Source organism: Vipera berus (assembly GCF_964194415.1).
Source record: "Vipera berus genome assembly, chromosome: 6".
Classification (NCBI taxonomy): Eukaryota; Metazoa; Chordata; class Lepidosauria; order Squamata; family Viperidae; genus Vipera; species Vipera berus.
The window spans coordinates 19,936,589-19,960,934 of NC_138208.1; the positions used below are offsets into that span (position 1 = coordinate 19,936,589).

Below are 24,346 nucleotides of genomic sequence, written 5' to 3' on the forward strand. Positions count from 1 at the left end.
ATTAGGAAATCTTTCTTTAGTTTTAGGTTGCTTCTCTCCTTGGTTAGTTTCTAATCATTATTTCTTGTCTTGCCTTTTGGTGCTTTGAAAAATAGTTTGATTCCCCATCTTTGTAAGAGCTCCTCAAATATTAGAACAGTGCTATCATGTCACCCCTAGTCATTCTTTTCATTAGGCTAGACATATCCAATTCCAGCCCCCTCATCATTTTTGTTGCTCTTCTCTGCCCTCTTTCCACTCTTTGCATTTAGTTATCACAGGTTCTAATTTACTAAATCACTTCTAAGTTAGCACATACTGTAGTAAACCATTTGATTAATGGAATTTGAACAACATCTTTTAGCCAGATGTTATCTAAATTAGGCAACAATTGGTCTATAATTCTTTCCTTTGAATCTTAAAAATGGGGAATGTGGATGCTAGAACAGCTAGTTGTGGAAACAAAAATCTCATTCAATGATGGCAGGACTATATGGAAAGTAGAACCTCTGCGAAACAAACTGCCCTTGGAATTCATCAACTCAGGGAGAATTTCTGCTCGAGAAACGAAATGAGAGGGCTTGTGCTAGAAAAATCTCTCCTTTTCATTATTTTTAGAGGAATTGGACCCAACCTTGATGCACAGCTTTTGTCTTTGGAACCCTGATTTTCTTAGTAGGTTGTGCTACTCCTGCATTTCAGTCGTCATTGTGTCCTATTTCTGGACCCCTTGATTCAACTCCAGATGGCCAGCTTCAGAAGAAAAAGAATTGAAGAACTGGTTTTCAAGTGTCAAGCTGAATTTGATAGATAATACCCATGTGTCCTTGTTGAAATATTTAATAGACTACTAAATACTGTATGCTACTGTTTTAAACCTCGGAGACCTCAACTTACCAAAACAATCTGGAATATTTTTTCCCACATCATTGTTTCTGCAGTCTACAAAAAAAAAACAGATTTTCAACTTGTTTATTTTCTTAAGACATCTGCTGTTTTATTTTCATGAAGGATGGTCAGAAGTCAGTAGAAATCCCTTAATAGTATACAGATTACAAATATTTAATTGATTCAGTTATAATATACTGTATATAAGGGATTTAATTGGAGTGACAATCTGCTTCTAAGTCTATGTGTGTAAGAGAGAGAGAGAGAGAGAGAGACTAGATTCACACATTGTGTTAAGACATTGTGTCATTGCTTTGATTTTGGAGAAGGGTGCTTTGTGAACCTAATGAGGTGGCTTATTTAAGCCATTATAGAAACACAACAGTGTGATTGTGAGACTTCCTGGAGGGAGAGAAGAAAGGAAAGAAGGAGTAATGTATTTGCTCAAACCTGGAGGTTTGAGGGTTCTGCACAGTATCTTGACTGTACACAACACTGCACTTTTCTGTACAGAGAGCTCTGATGTCATTCCTGGGATCAGTTTAGGCCACTTTAGGCATTGAGCTAGAACAATATAAATTTATATTTTTATTACAATTTTTAATCTTTTTTAAATTTAAATTAATAATTTCCCCCTTTCTGGTTCTTATTTTTCTGACAGAAGACGAGACTTTAGGTCAAACAAATTTATTGGAATTTTTTTCCTGACAATATATTTTTAATAAACCAATGCTTACTTCTAGTAATCACCTTGTTCCTTTCTAAGTGCTTGCAAATACATGACTTGATTTTAAGTGCCTGCACTGCTGGCTGACAGTCCACAAGACAGCAAGCTGGATATTTGCCAGAGTTCAGCACTATGGAAACTCAGGCAGAACATGTTTAGAAGAGCACTTTTTACCAATATACACGCTCATCTGTCACAGGCCATGCAAGCCACACTCACAGACTTGGCATAAGTCAACACCAGGAATCCAGTATATAAGTGACAAATCCAAGGCCTAATGAAATGGAATCCAGAGTTCTAAGCATGGCACAGCAAAGTGAATGTGACAGAAGTGAGGCTTGAATAGTTATTCTGTTTTCAGGAATGAAGCTAATAAACCAGCCATGCTGAGTTTCTTTAATACACAGCTAGGGCAGTTTACTCCTCAGGATTCTTATGTTGGCTTCTTGGCAGAACTTTCAGATCTACAGAGTCCTGCTCTCTGTTGTAGAATCGTTATCTTATATCTCTTCCTATGTCTGGGTGGTTGATCTGTCAGTTGGTGCAGTTAAGGAGGCCTGGGGACTTAGTAGGTCTGCTTCAACCAGAATGGACTCATTCGCCTCACCACTATTGGCCTCACCTAAGTCAATTGTCCATAGATGAACCTGATTCTACTTCCTCTCTATCCTCCGCATCAGAAATATGTCCAGCAGGGCCGTAATGTGATTCTTTTCTAGGACAGTGTTTCTCAATCTTGGCAACTTTAAGATGCATGGATTTTAACTCCCAGAATTCTCCAGCCAGCTATGAATTCTGAGAGTTGAAGTCCATACATCTTAAAGTTGGCAAGGTTGAGAATCACTGTTCTAGGATTTTCCTAAGTGTTGATGTCAAGTTGATTGGTTTATAGTTTTCTGGGTCCACTTTTCTCCCTTTTTCAAAGATGGTTAGCTCTTCAATCTCCAGGCACTTCTCCTGTACTCTAGAAGTTTTCAAAGGACAATGATAGGTGGAGGACAAAATCAAGTATATCTTCTCCACAACCAGTCAGATTTGTGCTTCCTAACTAAAGGAACAGATTACAACAAGGCAGGGCTTTTTTTCTCATAGAACGCTCAGAACGGAGTTCCAGCACCTTTTTTGGATGGAACCTTGTAGGGTAGGCAAGGCAGGTTGTATAACGTGTGAGTTCCAGCACCTTTTTCTTTTACAAAAAAAGCACTGCAACAAGGCAAACTGCATCTAAAATTCTTAGTGAAAAAAAAGCCTCTTTCCCCCATTATTGGCTTGACTTCACTTCAGTGGAAAAAATTAGACTGCAGAATGAGAAAATTCAGATGTGCAAGTTGCCACATCCAGCAATTCCAAAAGCAGTGTGTTAGCAAAAGTCTCTTTCAGCAATCAGAACTGCTAGAGGAGGCCTCAAAGCCCAGGTGGAGCAAAGGAAAGTGGCTAGTTTGACATTAAAACCTGGTTGCAGGGGTGTTGAGGACATGTTGCATTGTGAAACAGCTTCTGGAACTTTGCATAAACCTTCACAGAAGCAAAACGTCCCACCACAGCTTTTCACAGCCTTTAACAGCTATTTCAAAAAGCAATGGTATGTATCCAAATAAGCTGAACACATATAGTAAACATATAGTAAAACATATAGTAAAAATGATATCTATTTTTATTTTCATCAAATGAATGTCACAGGAATATAGTCACAGGAATAAATGTTTGAGCTCCTATACCACAGTTTTAAGATCACAAGTTACTTAAGCACAAGATAATTTGCTCTGTTACTAGTAATATAAAAATAAAATGGACATCCTATAATTTAAAAGTAGATATCTGTTTGATTAAAGGTTGATTTTTTTCTTCTTATTGTACTGACATGAAACCCTAAATTGAATATGGAGGTAACTGGATTTTTGCTGGTAAACTACAAGTTGTTCTTCACGTGCCTAGGGGATTTCTGATACAACACCAACTTTTAGATCACAAAGTACTCTTGTTACACTTAAGTAACAGCTATTAATTCAATATCCTGATCTTAAGGCATGGTCTAAAGCAGGGGTATCAAACTACTGGCCTGCAGGCCGGATGTGTCATCCAGAAGCCACGCCCACTCCATTGCCGACAATGGCGAAAAGTCTCTGATATGTTGCACAACAACATGTGAAATCGTGAGTTTGACATGTCTGGTCTAAACCAAAGTTCCCCAACCTTTTCAGTTTTGTGAACTATTGGGGGAAGAGGGGATGGTTCCACTTGTGTGGCAGGCAAACGCACGCACAGCTCCATTTGATTGTGGAGATGCTGCAACATTTGTAAGTGTGAGTACCAACTATCAATTACTTCTTTCAGTATTTTTGTAACTTCAAACAGTTGCTAAACAAATGGTTGTAAATCAGGGGCACCTGTACTGATATTTGTGTTAGCATCATCTTCATTTTAGTGTTAGCATTAGCATAAACATGCAAGTGCACACACCTGCAAGCATGTACATGCACAAGATCAACATTTTTTAATGTTTCCTACCTTCAACATAATATTCTTGAGTCTGTTTAACTCCACAATAATTTGGAATTGTTGTCATGGTTACGTAAAGATGTTGTCCCACACTGACTTCAAAGCAATTAAATTGTATTTTCACCTGTTTGCATCAAAAGAATATTCAGTTTAGACACTACTTCACAAAATGAGAGTGCAAGGAAACATGGATTCCACTAAAATGATTTTTCAAATGTATTAATGTTATGTTTCATTTTTATTTTATTTTTTCACCCTGAATAATTCTAGAGGATAGAACTAAAATGTCCTGACAGTGAGAACAATTAATCAGTGCAACGGTTTGCCTCCAGAAGTTGTGGATGCTCTATCACTGGAGGTTTTAAAGAAGAGATTGGAACACTATTTGTCTGAAATGTACAGAGCTTCCTGCCTGAACAGGGGTTTGGACTAGAAGATTTCCAAGGACCTTTTCAACTCTGTTATTCTGTATTTATTAATTTCCTAGATTTCACTTAATTATGTTCTCAGTTTCCAAAGACTATCCTGTTTCAAGAAATGTAATGATAACATTCCAAATGTAACCCATAACTCAGAGTTTTCACAGTCAGGACTATCCAGCAATCTACTTGAGATTATAGGAGTTCTGCCCTCCTGTTAGAACTTGCCCATCCACTGAAGATCCAGGAAGCAACTCTTAACTCCTTCATTAAAGCAAACATGATTGGGCTCATGAGCAAGAACCCTGATTGTATTTTATATTAAACTCACAGATTTGGATTATGATAAAATAGTACTGTTTCTAATATAGAAATATTAATATATGAAGGCATATCCTTTTTTCATTCTCTTTTATTTTATTCAAAAGAAAGTTAAGATACAAAACTCCCAAAAATCCAAAAAAGAGAAAAAACAAAAACAAACATAAAAAGGCATATCTTTATAACTTCTATAACTTAAAATGGGACTCCTATCTGTGAATCCACAAACAAGCCATAAAGAATAGAAAAGGATTTAATTGAAATTTTTAAAAAGTTGCAGTGCAACATTGGCTCTGATTTAGCTTTCTTTGCAGGAAGCTAGCCATAAGTAAACACTGTTGGCCTTAGATCTGTGTTTGTATTTCTTATTCCCTCATGAATCAAATGCCATATCCAAGCAATTCAACTAGGCCCAGATGAGCATATGGATATAGATGTATATACCAATAGTATCTACCTTGTTTAAGGAAATGTTCAAACCTTTACCCATGAATCAATATGACAGTATTTTCATGAGGTATAAGCTTTTCTGGAAAATCCCTTTCTGCAGTAATATTTCCTAGCCATAATATATATATATTCCGTCGAAACGTCGCCCCTACACCTTTAGTTCTACGTGGGGAAAACCCCGAATAACCAAAGATCCATATATATATATATATATATATATATATATATATATATATATATATATATATATATATATATATATATATATATATATATATATATATATATATTCATTGCTTTTTTCCAAAAAGAAGTCTGTAAAAAAATATAGATATCAGGAACTAACCGATTAAATTAGCTGTCCTTTTGAAACAAGAAAGAGGTTCACAATATTTTCTGTTAAAAAATGAAGTGAGCAATGTTGGATGTAATTAGGTTTCTGGGGAATAATTGTTTGATTTATGTTTCTTAGGGATATTCTTTTAAATAAATCCATATGGGAGCAGTGGCATGCAATATTCTTAGCCCACACATAGTCATCATACTAACGTTCTTAGCACATGCAGACAATCCTCTCTGAGCCAGACAGTAATCAGTCAGTGAATGTGGAAACAAATTTGAACCAATTCTTGTTCCTTTTGTACTAATGTTGGGGATCCTGTTTTAAATAGTTTAAATATCTTCATTCTCACTTTGGCCAGGCAACCATTTGGCTGATATAATACTGTGGATAATAGACTAAAATGTCAGAACTGAGTAGAATGGATTGTTGTTGTTGTTAGCTGTGAAGTCGTGTCCGACCCATCGCGACCCTATGGACAATGTTTCTCCAGGCCTTCCTGTCCTCTACCATCTTCTGGAGTCCATTTAAGCTCACACCTACTGCTTCAGTGACTCCATCCAGCCACCTCATTCCCTGTCATCCCCTTCTTCTCTTGCCCTCCATCTTTCCCAGCATTAGCCTCTTCTCCAGTGAGTCCTTCCTTCTCATTAGGTGGCCAAAGTATTTGAGTTTTAGCTTCAGGATCTGGCCTTCTAAAGAGCAGTCAGGGTTGATCTCCTCTAGGACTGACCGGTTTGATCGCCTTGCAGTCCAAGGGACTCGCAGGAGTCTTCTCCAGCACCAGAGTTCAAAGGCCTCAATTTTTTGGCGCTCGGCTTTTCTTATGGTCCAACTTTCACTGCCATACATTGCAGCTGGGAAGACCATAGCCTTGACTATATGCACTTTTGTTGACAGGGTAATGTCTCTGCTTTTTAGTGTGCTGTCTAGATTTGTCATGGCTTTCCTCCCGAGGAGCAAGCGTCTTTTAATTTCTTGGCTACAGTCCCCATCTGCAGTGATCTTGGAGCCCAGGAAAATAAAATCTGTCACTACCTCCATTTCTTCCCCATCTATTTGCCAGGAATTGAGAGGGCCGGATGCCATGATCTTGCTTTTCTTAATGTTAAGTTTCCACCCAAGTTTTGCACTCTCCTTCTTCACTCTCAACAAGAGGCTCTTTAGTTCTTCTTCACTTTCTGTCATTAGAGTGGTATCATCTGCATATCTTAGGTTGTTGATATTTCTTCCGGCAATCTTAATTCCAACTTTTGATTCATCTAGCCCTGCCTTTCTCATGATGTGCTCTGCATATAAGTTAAATAGGCAAGGCAACAGTATACAGCCTTGCCGGACTCCTTTCCCAATTTTGAACCAATCAGTGTCCAGTTCTCACTGTTGCTTCTTGGCCCACATATAGGTTTCTCAAGAGACAAATAAGATGATCTGGTACGCCCATCTCTTTAAGAACTTGCCAGAGTTTGTTATGATCCACACAATCAAATGCTTTAGCATAGTCAATGAAGCAGAAGTAGATGTTTTTCTGGAACTCTCTAGCTTTCTCCATGATCCAGCGTATGTTAGTAATTTGATCTCTAGTTCCTCTGCCTCTTCGAAATCCTGCCTGTACTTCTGGTAGTTCTCGATCCACATACTGCTGGAGTCTAGCTTGTAGGATTTTAAGCATAACTTTACTAGCATGAGAAATGAGTGCAATGGTGCGATAGTTTGAACATTCTTTGGCACTGCCTTTCTTTGGAATTGGAATGTAAACTGATCTTTTCCAATCCTGTGGCCACTGTTGAGTTTTCCAAATTTGCTGGCAAATTGAGTGTAACACTTTTACTGCATCATCTTTTAAGATTTTGAATAGCTCAGTTGGAATACTGTCACCTCCACTAACTTTGTTGTTGCTCAGCTTTTCTAAGGCCCACTTCACTTCACATTCTAGGATGTCTGGTTCAAGGTCAGTGACCACCTCATTGTGATTATCAGGGACATTAAGCTCATTCTTGTACAGTTCTTCTGTGTAATTTTGCCACCTCTTCTAGATAGCTTCTAATGTAAAAATAACTTCCAGCGCCAACACTGGAGATTGGAAGCTATGATGATGGCAAAATAATGTTACACAAATGTCATGATCCCATTACACATGATCCCATTACATATGAGTCACTGGCATAATGCTGTCACAGCACAGTTGACAGTTTTCCCTCTTGACTCTTCTCATGGGCCTCACAAGGACCAATCTTCATAGCCATCATTATGCAGTTACCCTCAGCACCATCCATTCATCTTTTCCAGTCTATAACATTGGTGGCATGGGATGTTTGCAGGGCTGAAGCAGCAAGTGGTGAACTATCTCCTTTCCTGCAAAGCTACTTCTTTTATCTTTGCCCCTGGTGAACTAAACAATGTTGTTGATATCTTATCCCAGTGCCTGGAAGCTGTGGGAGGTCTGAATGGAGAATGATAAACTTCAAGTGAACTCTGGCAAGACTGGGTTCTTTGGGCCTTCTGGATATGATATTTTCCCATTTTTGGTACTGGATGGGGTAGCGCTATCTAATATATGGCCTGGAGTTTTTCTAGATTCATATCACAACTGTTGCTTGAAGAGCAAGTGGCAGCGGTGATTAGGAGGGGTTTTGCACAGCTTCATATTGTGTATCAGTTGCACACTTTACTGAATTGCAAGGCTCTACTCCCAGTCACCAGTGCTCTGGTTGCTTCCAGAGTAGGTTACTGTAATGCCCTTTGCATGGGAATTCCCTTCAAAAGTATCTGACAGTTTCAATTGATGTGGAATACAGCTGGACGGATAGCTGTATGTGTGTCCTGTGAGCTGAATTGGCTGCCTCTTTGCTTTTGAATGCAATTCAAGGTGCTGGTTTTCACATTTAAAGTCCTACATGGCAAGGGACCAGGCTATTTAAGGGACCACCTTTTCCCGATCACATCTACCCATCCCATCATGTCCATCAGGGTTGTGTTGCTGGTCCCATCTGCTTTCATCTGATGAGACCCAGACGGCATGCTCCTGCCTTGTAGAACATCATCCCACTGCCCGAAGGTGATGTTAACCCATCTCGGTTAATCTTTCAGAAAACCCTGAAAATGTAACTTTTCCAGCTGCCTTGGGAATCCCATGGAAAACTGCATTGTTATTATATTGTGCTTGGGTGCACGTTCTTCACCAATCTTATTTATTTATTTATTTATTTTTGGGACTTATATGCCGCCCTATCTCCCGAAGGACTCAGGGCGGCTTACAACAATAAAAACAACAATACAAAAATTAAAAAAGAATTAAATAACAGCCCCAAAATAAATTAACTACAGTTAAAAATTAAAACAAATCTTGCTTTCATTTATCTTTTAAGCTTTTTTAAAATAGCCATAGCATTATTTTAAGTGTTGGTATGCTGCCCAGAATCACATTCAGTGAAATGAGCTGCCATATCAATTTATTAAATAAATAAATAAATACAGTACATCTTGATTTTTCTGCAGTCTCAGCGATAGCTGACAAAAAAATATATATAAGGAGATGGTCTGCAAGGGAAGATCCACAAACCTTCCTATTTGTAATGGTCTGCAGGAATGACCTTGGAAGACAGAAAGAAGAGTCACAGCTTAGCCAACAGTCAAATAAGAGAAATCTGAGTTCAAAGGAAGTGTCGGGGTAGACAAAGCACATCAGAAGGGACTCTCTTTAGTATTTGGGAGAGTAAAAGTAAAAGACAGAAACTTATAAACTTGCAAGATTCTGTTAGTGTAACCTTCAACTAAAGATAGTTTGAATACTCATGGTTGGTATTTTTTTTTTGTTTGAACTACCTACCAAAAGGCTGACTCTATCCCATTCTGTTCTGTAAATAACTTCATAGCTTTATAAAATGAGAAAATCTTTACCTCTGAACATACAATTTTGCCTTATCAGCTTAAAAGGAAAAAAAATCACTTCCGGACCTTACATTGAGGCACACCATATCACCTTCTTTCTAGACTATTTAAATTTAGCTCTAATAAAATAACAGAAACAACAGAAATCTTTTACCTTATTTCCCTCAGGATGGGCATTTTCCCCCCTGGAAATCTTCACGTCCACACACTTGGATTTTTGAGTAACCATCAGGAAATAACAAATTCGAACACCATAAGTATTTTCTGAAAATAGTGTAGAAATAAATGCAAATTCAGAATTCAAAGAAACAAACTTTTAAGGGAAGGAATTATTACTCCCTTCCAATAGACTATTGTGAAAAAGGGGGGAAACCCTTTATAAATGAACCATAGAAATAAAAAGCCCTCTGAATCAAATAGCATAAATTTTAGAACCTGTAGGCTAATCAAAGATGAACACCTCACTTTTGAAAGTTGAAATGCTCCTCAATCAAAGTTCTACCAAACAAAATGTAGAAGAAAACAGCTATAGGTCTGCTTTTTAATTCTACTTTCATGGTGCTAAAGTGTATTAGTTGCCAATTCCTGTAAATGCCAATCTAGTTTGATCAAATCCAGGGCTTTTTTTCTCATAGAACGCTCAGAATGGCGTTCCGGCACCTTTTTTGGATGGAACCTTGTAGGGTAGGCAAGGCGGGTTCCGGCACCTTTTTCTTTTACAAAAAAAGCACTGATCAAATCCATTAAGGTCAATGTTGATTAGACAGATGCCTGTCCTACTTTCATATCTCCTTCATCTCCACTAAAATTTCTGCTAGAGAAAGTTTTTTCATAGATTCCTATATGGAACCATGCAACTGGGAATATTGATTTACAGTATTTTGTTTGCTGCACAAAAACAACTCCTATTGTTTTCTTTGATGCAGTCGCTTTCTTGATTTCTTTCCAGTTGCATTCATTCAATTTTAAATTGTAGTTTCTTAATGGCACTTGGAGGCATCTTAAGAACCCAAGGAATATTCTCCCATTGTAACTAAGCTGAAACCCACACTGTTGAACTTTACATTGTTTTAAATTGCCTCAGTATATACTGATGTGACCACAAGATGGCAGTAGACGATACAACAATCCCCATCCCTTTGCTGCTCTCTAGTGATCATCCATATTCTTGCAATTTAAATTTGGTAGTGTTAATTATGATTACTATAATTACTATAATTAATTACTATACACACACACACACACACACACACACACACACACACCAAGAGAATATTTTACATCAAGACCGGCTTGTGTGTACAAGCAAATGTATATAAAAGCTTGTGTGTAGCAAAACAAATATGCACTCTTTACCCTTTTTACCAATATTGTGATGGAAGCCCTATCTGACAGGATTATCTCAGGACCCAAAGAATGCCCTGGGTTTCTCCTTCTCTCATATGCAATAATTCTCCAGGAATTTGCACGTGAGTTCTTCCTAAATCTCTCTGGAGAGCTGGAAATAAAGCTGGGATTTTCTGCACATGCTCTTCCACCGAACAAGAGCTCTCAGTTATTATCCACATTCCCTATGAAATCTTCTGATTTACCATTAAGTTGCAGGTTTGCCTTGACACTTAAGTGGAGAGAGCAATGCCTCTGATCTTCACACTTCATTGTGGTCCCAAGCTTCATGTTTTTAAAATTGACTGGAGAAAGGGAAGCAGGTGCAGGACGGCAGAAACTGCTCACAACCTCTGCTGTAAAAGTAAGAAATATATGTGGCTCTGTGCAAAAAGAAACTTGAAATAGCTCAATAATAACTTAATAATAACTTAAATCATTTGTGCAAAAAACAAACTTGAAATAGCTAAACAATAACTTAAATCATTGAAGAAAAACTCAGCAGGTGATCATCCCTCATACACTAATAGGAGAGGCATTCACTAGTCCAGGGGTAGGCAACCTCGGCTCTTTTATGACTCATGGACTTCAACTCCCAGAATTCCTGAGTCAGCTGACTCAGGAATTCTGGGAGTTGAAGTCCATGAGTCATAAAAGAGCCGAGGTTGCCTACCCCTGCACTAGTCAAACAATGCACTACAGACATATACTTCATTCACATCTTCTAAAAAAACATGGTAAAGATTTCCCCTGTCCAGCCAATTCCAACTCAAAGGGGCTAGTTGTATAACCCATCAGTACATATGGTATTTTAATACAAAGGAGAATTTTGGATCAATCAAGAGTCTTCCCTCGGAGGAAGGAACTATAAGTTTATTGGCCCTAATGTCTTGGACCAATTTAGGTTTTGACCAAATATGACAGTACTGAGAAAGATGACTAGTGCACAAATCACCCACAGGCAAAATGGTTGCCAGGGAGAAGATCTACTCCCATGCAGTACATGTGTTTGTATTAGTTCAAATCATTGTTGACTCCTGGCAGTTGCCTGAAGATGTATAATTGGTTACATTTTCAGAAGCAGTTTAGCATTACCTTCTGAGACAGAGAGAGAGAGAGAGAGAGAGAGAGAGAGAGAGAGAGAGAGAGAGAGAGAGAGAGAGAGAGAGAGAGAGAGAGGGAGAGAGGGAGGGAGAGAGAGACTAGCGTAAAGTTATACAGATGGCTTCATTCCTATGGGAGGAGTAGAACACATGGCCTCTTGGTTTCTAGCCTGGTGCCTTTAATCATTACACCAATCTGACTCTTAATTGTTTAATGAATGTACTCTTAAGTTATAAAATCAACTTGGAAATAAAAGACCCATTGGTTAAATGCTTCCCCTCCCTCCCATCCCCCCAAAATGAATAACAACAAATTAGGGCTGTGCTACCATTCTATGTATAGAATTATAGTCCAAAAATAGTTTCCAAATATGATTGAACTGTACAGAAGATTTTTTTAGATAATAAAATTATTCTAGACATCAAAGCATATTCCCACAGTTTAATTAACCATTCTTCCATAGAGGAAAAGAAGGATCTTTTCTAATAAAAGCAGATAAACTTATTGCAGCTATTATCTTAAATAATGCTAGGTCAGTACAATTTGAAAAAATGTGTGCTTTAATAAAGTTTAACAGAAATATCGTAAGTTGAAATGGAATTACAAGTTTCAAATTTCCTTCCATTCTACAAAGAATTAATTTCCAATATTGTTGAGTGTTGCTGCATTAACATTAGATTTGGAAGAAAGATACAGTCTGTTCATTTCCAGCATTTGCCAGGGATGGGAGGGAAACACTTTAGCCCGCACGACTAGAATAATACACATTATTAGCCACAATGTTATAGCAATTCTCTGTGATGTATAAAATGAATTTAATATTCTTTTTCCATTGAAATTGAAATTGCTCAATCTCTGTAGCAACGAAGATGGTATTCAGATTTTGCACCTGCTTAATTATACATCCAAAATAAAAGCTAAGGACATGATGGTAAATGTTTTGGACTTGGTGGGTTCACAATTCAGAAAATGCCTAACTTGACACTGCTGCTAGTTTTTGTCCTTGAAGTAGCTTTGGAGAATGCTGTTCTGCAGCCTCTGAACACTGCACAAAATTAGGTCTTGGTCTTGCACAATTTTCAGAGACTAAGGAGGCCACGCAACAGCATGACTCTCTCACATGACTCCCACAGAGTCCATAGGCCTGGACACAAGAGCACACACCTTTCTCATGCAGCCTCTGCAGCTTCCAAAGCCTCCAAAAATTGCACAAAAATATGAACATGCTTTCAAGAATATTTGTCAGGATTTGGGGAGCACTGGTGTGTCATCCAAAATGTCACAGCCTATCACCCTTGACCTGTGTGTAATAGGTTCACCACCACCCCACTAGGAGATAGTTTGTGATCAATAAAGACAACACCCCAATAAAGACAACACCTTGCTTCCCCACCAACTCCTCCCAACCGATTTTCAGATGATAGGTTTTGGGCAATATAAGATGCTCTGAGGATCATTTTGTAAAAGAAGGGGGCTGCCCAATAAATTATTGGGACCCCTTTTCATTTCATAGGTCAGTATTAGCCTTCTGATAAAATCTTTCTGTCCTCCCAATCCCAGCCCCAGTCCCAACTCATAGTAGAAAGAGTGATGGGTGGACATCAGCAGGCAATGCCCATTGAGGAGGAAATGAAACCAGGGAATCCACCAATCCCTTTCCTTAATATCAAATATGTGTAGACGGCACCACTGGGTGGCCTCATCACAGAGACAGAAAATGACTTAGCAACTGAAGCCTGTGCCAGAGTACTTTTCTGCTGACTCAGGAACTGTAAGAGTGCATGTTCAAGGGACCATGAGCAGAGAGATAATAAACATCTGAAAATAAGAGTGAAGGGTACAATAAAAGCTGAAATACAACAACTTACTCTAATAAAAACACAGAGAGACCAGGTTGTGAACAATCTTTCACAAGATTTGATCATTTCTACAATCTTTTTATGTTGGCCTCTTTATTTACTTGATTCCCTGTACCTTTATTGTTCTGAAGTTTTAATATTTTTAGGGACTTTTATTGATTGTAAGCCATCTAGAGTCACCTCGGGCAGCATATAAGTTAAATAAATAAATACATAAATATACTGTGCTTGAATTATATACCTCGGGGGTAAGCAACCTGAAACAGTGAAAGAGCCACTCAGAACCAGTTCCCTCACAAAAGGAAAAACTGGGAGCCGCAAAAAATGTGTGCACATGCACATACATGTGCGCATGCGCAGAACAGGGTTTGACTGAAGAGTGGAGCCAAGGCGAGATATGCACCTACCCTGCATATTTGAATTGATTGGTTGAACTTTTTAACTCCCACTTTTTTTGGGGGGGGACTGCACATGGCAGAAGACTGGGAGCCGCAGGAGATGGCTGAAAGAGCCGCATGCGGCTCTGGAGCCGCGGGTTGCAGACCTGTGGTATACCTAGCCACAAGGGTAGATGAAGCAAAAGAAAATTATATCCACCTTCTTGAATACACCATACAGAATACCAAATTTACTGTGGGCAGACCAGTAAATAGACTAGTTTGATCTAGTGATTAAGGCACCAGGCTAGAAATTGGGAGACCCTGAGTTCTAGTCTTGCCTTGGGCATGAAATTCGGCTGGGTAATTTTGAGCCAGTACCTCTCTCTCAGCCCAGCCCACCTCATAACGTTGTTGTTGTGGGGAAAATAGGAGGAGGGAATATTACATATATTTGTCATGTTGAGGTATTTAGAAAAATAATAAAGGTAAGATAAAATGAATAAATAAATAGTAATAAATAAAAAATGTTAAAGTGATTTTAAGTGATGATAGCTATTGAAGACACACACATACGCACACACACATACTATCAAAAGCTTATCACATCACACTCTTCAGGAGAAGGGTGAGACAAATCATTGTAGAATGCAACCAAAATGAATATTTAGCCTATAACAAGAGTTACAGGCAAATGGATTTGGAACATACAATAACATCTGATAAGTCAACTATTGATGCAATGTACACTTCAGTAACTATTCTACATTACTAATATGCAGCTTTCACCCATTCAAAAACTTTGTTTAAAGATTTTGATAGCTATTTATACAACAATTTACATCCAGAAAATTTGGTGTGGAAAAATCCACCATTGATATATGACAAATGAGTATGCCCGTGATTGTTTATTTGCAGTAATACTGATATTTTCTTTCAGGGACAATGGGTAATAAAATCAAAATATTTGTGTACAAGCTTATTTGTTTGGTTTTCATGGATGAGTGATAATACATTTTGTATTCTGAGAATCAAACCTTGTTTTTTAAATAATTCTTGTTAAACATAAACGTACTATTTTTGTGTACAAGCTTTTTTGCTTAGTTTCCATGGATGAGTGATAATACATTTTGTATTCTGAGAATCAAACCTTGTTTTTTAAATAATTCTTGTTAAACATAAACGTACTATTTTTGTGTACAAGCTTTTTTGCTTAGTTTCCATGGATGAGTGATAATACATTTTGTATTTTGAGAATCAAACCTTGTTTTTTAAATAATTCTTGTTAAACATAAATGTACTATTTTAGGTCATCCACAAAAAAGCTTACATTCTGACATGGCCCAAGACATTTGAGGATGAATAGGAAGGTCTTCAAAGTGGAAGGAATTTTTTTAAAAAAAATAATAAGCTTTCAGTCTGATTGGTCATTCAAAAGTTTTGTTTTCCTGATCTTAAGAATGAATGTAATATAATAGAAATGAAAATATAATACTTACTAGAAAATTGGTGTTTGCAATGAAATCCCTATGGAGGAGAAAAATAAGATACATTAATTTAAATAATATAAGGAATAAAATAAGACAAATAATACATACAGTATACTGTTCATACAAAAATATATGTTAGTTCTTAGAGGTCACTTGAATTGTGTGACTGGAATCCAAAACATAATAGCACATAAGATTTCGATCCTGGTTAGCAATGTTAAAGAAATTGCCTAGATAAAAGAAAATTAAAGGAAGATGGAATCACTTTTTTAAAATATATGAAAAACTTTCACACAGAAATGAATTACAACTGCTCTATGTTACTCTTGACAGAAAGACCGAAATGAAAATGGTGAAAAGTACAAGAATTCCAGTTAAGTCTTGGGAAAGATTCCTAATAAACTGTAGAAGGGCTACACCTGGGAAATAATGGACCTTTCTTCATTGAAGCTATTGATATCAAAACTAGGCAATTACCTATTTCCATTTTAAAATCAAATCATGTACTGCAAATTCTACCTGAAACTTCTCGAGTATATGATCTCCAAGTTCTCTTCAACTCTACAATTCTAGGAATAAGCATGAGCTTAAAATCTGTAATATCCATCTTACATTATGTACTGTTAACTCACCATTTGTAAAGTAAACCCTACCTCAACATAAAGGTCCTTCACCAAGAGTTTAGACTGCTTACCACAGTATGAGAAATTGTGCATACTCTGCTGACCTGCGAGTAGAATGCTATCCTGTCAGATTATTTCAGCTAGAGCTACTGTTCTGGCATTGGCTCAAGAAATGCATCGAATCCATTATTTTACCTGATAAGTCTGTTTGTGATTCATTTGTGATCCAACACCATATTTTTTTTACCCTGTTCCCGCATACATTACAGATAATCCTTGACTTACAATCATTCACATAGCGATCTTTCAAAATTACAATGATACTGGAGAAAAGTTCAGAATAACAGAGTTGGAGGGGATCTTGGAGGTCTTCTAATCCAATCACCTGCACAAGCAGGACACGTATACCATTTCAGAAAAATGGCTGTCCAATCTCTTCAGTGATGAAGCACCCACAACTTGAAAGCAACCTGTTCCACTGGTTAATTGTTCTCACTGTCAGGAAAGTTCTAGGTTGCTTCTCTCCTTGATTAGTTTCCATCCATTGCTTCTTATCCTGCCTTCTGGTGCTTTGAAGAATAGGTTGGCCCCCCTCTTTTTTTGTGGCAGCTACTCAAATATTGGAACATATTTGCTATCACATCACCTGTAGTTCTTTTCACTAGACTGGACACACCCAATTCCTGCAACTATTCTTCATATATTTTGGCCCTTAGCCTCCTAATCATCTTTGTTGTTTTTCTCTGCACTCTGTCCAGAGTCTCAACATCTTTTTTATGTTGTGGCAATCAAAACATGATACAGTATACCAAGTGTGGTATTACTAAGGCCTTATAAAGCAGTACTAACACTTCATGTGATCTTGATTCTATCCCTCTATTAAAGCAGCCTAGGATTGCATTGGCTTTTTTGGTAGCTGCCACACACTACTGACTCATATTTAAGTGATTGTCCACTAGGACTCCACGATCCCTCTCACAGTTACTCCTATTGAACCAGGTAACACCTATTCTATATATGTACATTTGGTTTTTCTTGCCTAGGTATAAAACCTTACTTTTCTCACAATTGAATTTCATTTTGTTAGATAGGGCCCAGTATTCAACTCTCCCAAGATCTCTCTGGATCTTGAGCCTATCTTCTGGGGTATTGGCCATTCCTGCCAGCTTGGTGTTGTCTGCAAATTTGATGTGTTCCCCTTCTATTCTCTCATCTAAATTGTTTATGAAGATATTGAAGAGTACTGGGCCTAAGACAGTGTCACTGCATTTTATATACACTTGCAAACCAATTTTCACAACTTGACACATGAACCAAGTCCTGAGTTCGAGGATCAAACACTTTATCGCTCAGTCATTGGGTCACTGCTGTATATTAGCAGTTGGACTAGACCCGACATTGCACTTAGTGTTAATCTCCTATCACGACACGTAGGCAAGGCAAAACAGTTTCATTGGACATGTGTTAAGAAACTATTGAGATACCTACGTAAAACATACTAAAAGCATGAAGTTATTGTTAGAACCCACACATACTGACTATGCAGAGTTATGTTGTTATGCAGATTCTGATTGGGTGAGTGATAAGAAATCACGTAAAAGTACTTCAGGTTATATGATGTTTTTAAATGGATGTCCTGTTTACTGGCATGTGCGTAAACAGAATTTTGTTTCTTGTTCATCTACTGAAGCTGAATATGCTTGTGTTTCAGATGCATGTAATTCTCTAACATGGTTTGATGCTTTTATCACAGATATCTGGACACACCTGATTCGACCAATCACTGTGATGGAAGACAACGAATCTGTGGTTTATATATCTGAGAATCACTGTACAGGTTCCAGGTCTAGACACATCGACATCCGTTACCAAAATATAAGACAACTAGTTAAACAAGGTTTTGTTAAATTGCAGTACGTGCCTACACATGATCAGATTGCTGATATGCTGAACAAACCACTTCGTACAGCTCAGCACGAGTATCTGTGTAACAAGATGTGCCTTATCTGAGATCTGCGTCGCTGACAAAAGAAGGGGACGTCACTGCGGTTTTTTTTAGTTTTGCCAGCTTTGTTCATTTCTGTCTGTACATTTTCCCCTGCTCTCTGCACCTGTGTTACTATCTTATCATGTAACCATAGTGACTGTCACATGTTCAGCCATGTTATGGTTTTACTCTGTTTTGCCCTACTAAGTGCGCATGTATAGAAAAAGTTTTCTCACTTTTACTTTGTATTCTGTCTGATGAGAGATATATTCAGCTAGGAGCTTTTCTTTTGCTTTCCAATTAAAAGTTGTACAGTAGAATATGCCTCGGATTTCTTTCTTTGATGTTCACCATGCATCAAATGAACCACGGTTCGTCGCCCTCTGATAGGAAGGTAATAATTCTTCCCTGACAGACAGAACCTTGAGGTACCCCACACTTGCTTGCTGCCATATAGAAGTAGCTCCATTAAGGACTGAATGTTGAGTTTGTCAGATAGTTATGAATTCATCTGATGGTGATGCTATCTATCCCACATTTTTATAACTTAGACATTATAAATTATATATTCCATTACAATAATTTATGACTCTAAGTTACTTATGACCAGCCCTCATACTTACAAACATCGTAACATCCCCATGGTCATATGATCATGGATCACCCATGTATTTATGATGATTGTAGTGTCCTGGAGTCATGTAATCACTATTCTGTAACCTTCCCAGCTGGCTTCCAACAAGCAATGTCAATGAGGGAAGACAGATTTGCTTAATGACTATGTGTTTCAGTTAACAATTATAATAATTCACTTTACAACTGGGGCAAAAAAAGACCCTAAAATTGGGCACACCTTTGTAACCACCTTTGTTAGCATTGTAATTCTGGCCCAATAAAGGTTTTAAGATTACTTGTATACACATGCATACATAGTCTTCATCAACCAGCCCATGAAATACTACCATGTTGCTTTCTGCACAATGGCTTGTTTACACCTACTGCTGATAGATACTGTACTGCTTATATAGGAAAGATTTGGAAAGTGCAGCAAATTAGTATGGGAAACAGCACTAATAACTGTCAGCAAAATGAAAATATTTTATTTTGTAAAGAAATACAAGTGTACAGATCCAATTTCACCAACTATTTTGCATGTCTTCGGGACACTCCTTCCTTTCCCCATACTGATTTAATTACTTTAGCATCATCAATCTTTCTATGTGTTTTTTTGGTAACTTGTTCTTGGTAGAGATGTGGCCATTTCAAAAGATTGTACTTAGGTTGTGAGCACTGAATTCTAACATTTATTTCAGGATCATATTTGCTTTAACGTTTTATTTCAAGATCACATTTGCTTTTTATGTAACACAAAGAGCATGTACCAATCTAATCAATGTCATAAATATATTGGAAAGGCATACAATTGCTATATTGTATGAAGTAACCCTACACAATTAGTCCAAACTAGTCCCAAGAGGGAAGTGGTAAAAACAGGTGGAGTTTTGATCATACCATCATAGCTCCCATTCTGACTTTTTAACACATTCTCTAGACCTGTCTAATAGTTCCTTTCTTTTATTCAGAATATCTGTTTTCAGATTAAATTTACTCTTGCCTTCTCTCAAAATAAATTAAGTGTTTAGGTTCAAACACAGTGACCTGGATGTCAAAACAGCAGATTTTGCATGCTTGTCTGAGAAAGAAATTGTTCTTTAAACTATCTTATAGCCTAGTATGTCCTGGAAATTTATATGATTTTCATGTCATCTTGTTTTAAGCATTTGGCTCCTGTCATGATTGGTTTGCATAAAATGAAAACAAAAAATGTCAGCCACCATAGATTCAGATGATACAATGAACGTCAGGTAAAATTCTTGTCACTGCACGTTTTTTTTTTGTTCGTCAGAAAGTTCATTTCTAACTGTACATTTCCCCTGCTCTCTGCACCTGTTGTGATAACTTATCTGGTAACCATAGTGAATCCCATATGACTAGTTATGTTATGGTTTCAGTCTGTTTAGTGCGCATGTCTAGAAAAAGTTCACAGTGTTTATCTTTACTTACTTACTTTGCTGTTACTGTCTGTTACGTTAGAATGTAGTGAGCTAGCTCTCTTTATAATATATATTTAGTTTTTACATTTTTGTAAGTAAAAGGTATTTAGTAAGATTATGCATCGTGTTTTTCTTGCCTTCCTGCACGCACATCATGCATTCTCTGAAGCACGGTCCGTCGCCCTCTACAAAGGTGATTTTTACCTTGACAATTCTGTTCTTGGTAAATAAGTTGCATAAATGAAAGGGAAATTGTGTCACATGTACTCTTTAAACCACAACAGCGGCTATCATATTATGCAAAAGCACTTCAAATAAAAACATTAGAGAAATATTTCAAATACAAATAACCAAAGGGGGGGAAATCAGAAAATAATTATTAATTGAAGAACAAACTGTACTATGACTGAAAATTCTGGCAAACAAAAGTATTTGCAATGGAATTGACAAAACATTCCAAAGTTGGCATTTTTTTCCCCTCAAGCCAATGATTTGTTTGGAAATAATAAGTTCCACATTCAACCTCAATTAAGGATCTCAGTAACAGTTTTGCAACTCAGTTACAGTATTGCAATTTTAATTATTGGATTATTATCACCTATCTTAAACTATAGGTGAATAATTGAGACCTAATCTTAGGAACAGGCTTCAACAAGGTATTATCCAGTATATGATTATATTGTTAGAAGCTGTAATTCTTAATGAATCAGAAGGCAAAGGGGGGAAAATGAAGCTCAGCAATGGAGAGGCCATATCTTTTAGTGAAAACCACCCTTAGTTTCTACTATCATGTAACGTTTGGTCTTTCTTTCATATTTTTTTCATATCACTTAACCCCAAGATAGCCCCTTTCCAATTTCAGCTTCCAACAATTTCCTTGAATTACAAGTATTGAAGTTAATATCCCTTGGACTGCTATCAAGCTGAGGAAGAAAGGCAACAGAATGAGATAATTTATTGGCTCAGCAGAGATAGCTCCTTTTCTCATTTATTTCTCTACCTATTTTCTTTTTAACTAATGAAAATTTGTAATATTGTAACACAAGATAAAGCAGGTGGTTATCTCTCAAGTTATCATTTATGGAGTCCATGATCTGAAACAAGATGGACAGAATACAGATTTGACCGATGAATAAATCTGTTTTTATATACAACTATAACAGATTTATGGATTATGTTTTCACTGAGAGATTTGTAACCAGACCTAGCAATATTTAAATAACATCACAACATGAGCATTATTTGAGTTAGTTATGGAATTAAGAATTCAATTAATTGAATCTTAATTGAAATTCTAAATATCTAAGAAGAGAGGTCATTTTCTTACTGAATTTAAATTCTCTGTCAGGGGGAAGATATGGGACTTATACAACTTATAATAGCATCACTATTTCTGGCATGAGATAATTCATCTATCCAAAATACTTGTCCTAAGAATTAATGCTGGATAGACAACATTTTGGAAATTGTGGCTGCAGAAAGCTAAATAACTAAAGAGCAATATAAATCATGTCACAATTGAAGTGAATAGTACAGTTAATCAAAATATCCACAATAAAGGCATAAGAAGGAAATAACGTTTGTTAGTCTCCCTTTATTCCGCCTGTCAAAAGACATCTGGAATACAAAGTATAATCTTTGCCTGGCTCTTGTTCATGGAGAGACATCTGAAAAGTATGTTCTATGAAAATGGTATGCAAAGCCCAGGGAGCAGAAGATTAAAGGAACCATGATGGTTGTTGACTCTTAAGAGGTGGAGCAGATTTAAGCAATATTGCTTCAAAGATAAAAACTGAAAATAAAGGGTAGAGATTAAAAGGAGAAGCACTTTAATGATAAGAGTTGTTTGCTGGTAAAACCAACAACTGGACAAGTTCATCTCCTTCACTGCAGACACTTAGACAAAATGGAATGATCAAACACCCCAATCCTGTTACTTTACTACAGATTGTACAGACTCTTGCCACCTCTCAGGGAAAAGTGGAAGTTGTGATACTTCTTTTGAATAATCTAGGCTCTAGTCTAGAATGTTTTTTCCACATAGAGTTGCTCGGCAGTGACTATTATGCCCTTCACTCATTTAATCTAAGGCATTTGGATGGCCCAAAGCACCAATTAAATCTGTTTAAATGTTCCTTCTATTTAGTGTTTGTGTGTTTGGATCATTAGAATTTCCTTTTTCTGCTTTTTTACTGTTTATTTCACAGTAGTGCTATTCCTTTTTATGCTTTTGCTGTTTTAAATCTTTGGTATGTCACACTGAGGAATTCTTTGGACTGGGAGAAACAATATTAAACAAAGATGCCTTATTTATTTATTTATTTATTGGATTTAGATACTGCCCATATCACTCTTAGATGAGTGTGCCTTTGTTGTTATTTCATATTATGCTTCCTTCCCAAGGAACCTCGGCATGGTTTGAAAGGAATAGTAAATTTTCAGATACATTTTCAGATAAAACCAACAATGTTTAAAAATAATAGACACATACAACAGGCTTCGGCTCAACCCTGACAAGACGGAGTGGCTGTACGTGCCAGCATCTCAGGAAACTCAGATCATTCCATCTCTCACTATGGGAGGTGAGTTATTACCCCCCGTAGATAGAGCTCGCAACTTGGGAGTTCTCCTAGATTCACAGCTCTCTTTAGAAGATCATATATTAACTGTGACTGGGGGAGCCTTCGCCCAGTTACGCCTGGTGCACCAGTTACGGCCCTATCTAGACCGTGATGCCTTATGTACAGTCACTCATGCGCTTGTGACCTCTCGATTAGACTACTGCAACGCTCTCTACATGGGCATGATGTTTAATTGGTTTTTAATGGTTTTTTAATTTTTGTATCTGATTTTTATTGTGTATTGCCCTGTTCACCGCCCTGAGTCCTTCGGGAGAAGGGCGGTATAGAAATCAAATTATTATTATTATTATTATTATTATTATTATTATTATTATTATTATTATTATTATTATTATTATTATTATTATTATTATTATTATTACATGGGGCTGCCCTTGAGAACCACTCGGAGGCTCCAACTGGTGCAGAATGGAGCCGCGCGAGTTGTGTTGGGGTCTCCCGATACTCCCATGTTACACCTCTGCTCCGTGAGCTGCATTGGCTTCCGGTTGCCTTCCGGGTGAGATTCAAGGTACTGGTTATGACCTACAAAGCCCTACATGGCATGGGTCCAGAGTACCTTAGGGAGCACCTGCGACCAGCATCAACTTCCCTCCGCCCAGTGCGCTCCCACAGAGAGGGCCTCCTCAGGGTGCCGCCATTCGAAGAATGCCGTCTGGTGACCCCCAGGGGGAGGGCGTTCTCTGTGGGTGTGCCTGACCTGTGGAACCGTTTACCGGTTAAGCTCCGGATGGCTCCCGACCTTCGCTCCTTCCGACGCGACCTAAAAACCTATCTGTTTGAACAATCCGGCCTGGTCTGATGGGTTTTGTTTTAATTATTGTTTTAATGTAATTTATCTTCTGCATTTGGGCAAAATTAGGGTTTAATTTGTTTTCAATATCTGTATTTGGGCATTTTGATATTTATGTCCATGTTCACCGCCCTGAGTCCTTCGGGAGAAGGGCGGTATACAAATCAAATCAAATAAATAAATAAATAAAAATTGTAAAAGCAGAAAAGCAGTGTCCTGGAGTAACATTAGCCCAGAAATAGCTAGAGAAAAGGATATTTAATTATTCTGTGAAATAGGTTACCACATAGGCCATCCAAGCATCTCTTGAAAGAGGGCACTGAAAGAGGGCACTAATTGTGGCACTGAACTAAGATGTTCCCACACCTGGCCAGCACTGAGAGATAGTCCCATTGGCACAGCATAAGCAACTGGCCCTACACATAAGGTAAATAGTGTTTTTTTTTTCAGTATGTGGTCCTTAAGCAATTAGGGTTAATTGACTAATGACACCACTTTAGGTGTACGCAATCAGTGCTGT

General features: G+C 37.5%; 1 protein-coding gene across 1 annotated transcript in view; it reads right to left on the reverse strand.

Moving 5' to 3' along the window:
• The window catches only part of IL17REL (interleukin 17 receptor E like), a gene marked incomplete at its 3' end in the record, with an annotated part of 50,361 nt that overhangs the window by 11,552 nt on the left and 14,463 nt on the right, over positions 1-24,346 (reverse strand). The window contains exons 2-6 of the mRNA XM_081331943.1: positions 15,737-15,764; positions 11,104-11,253; positions 9,666-9,775; positions 4,103-4,217; positions 877-921 (exon numbers count right to left, since the gene is read on the reverse strand). Coding sequence (XP_081188069.1) covers positions 877-921; positions 4,103-4,217; positions 9,666-9,775; positions 11,104-11,253; positions 15,737-15,764 — 448 coding nt within the window. The remainder of the gene's footprint in view (positions 1-876; positions 922-4,102; positions 4,218-9,665; positions 9,776-11,103; positions 11,254-15,736; positions 15,765-24,346) is intronic.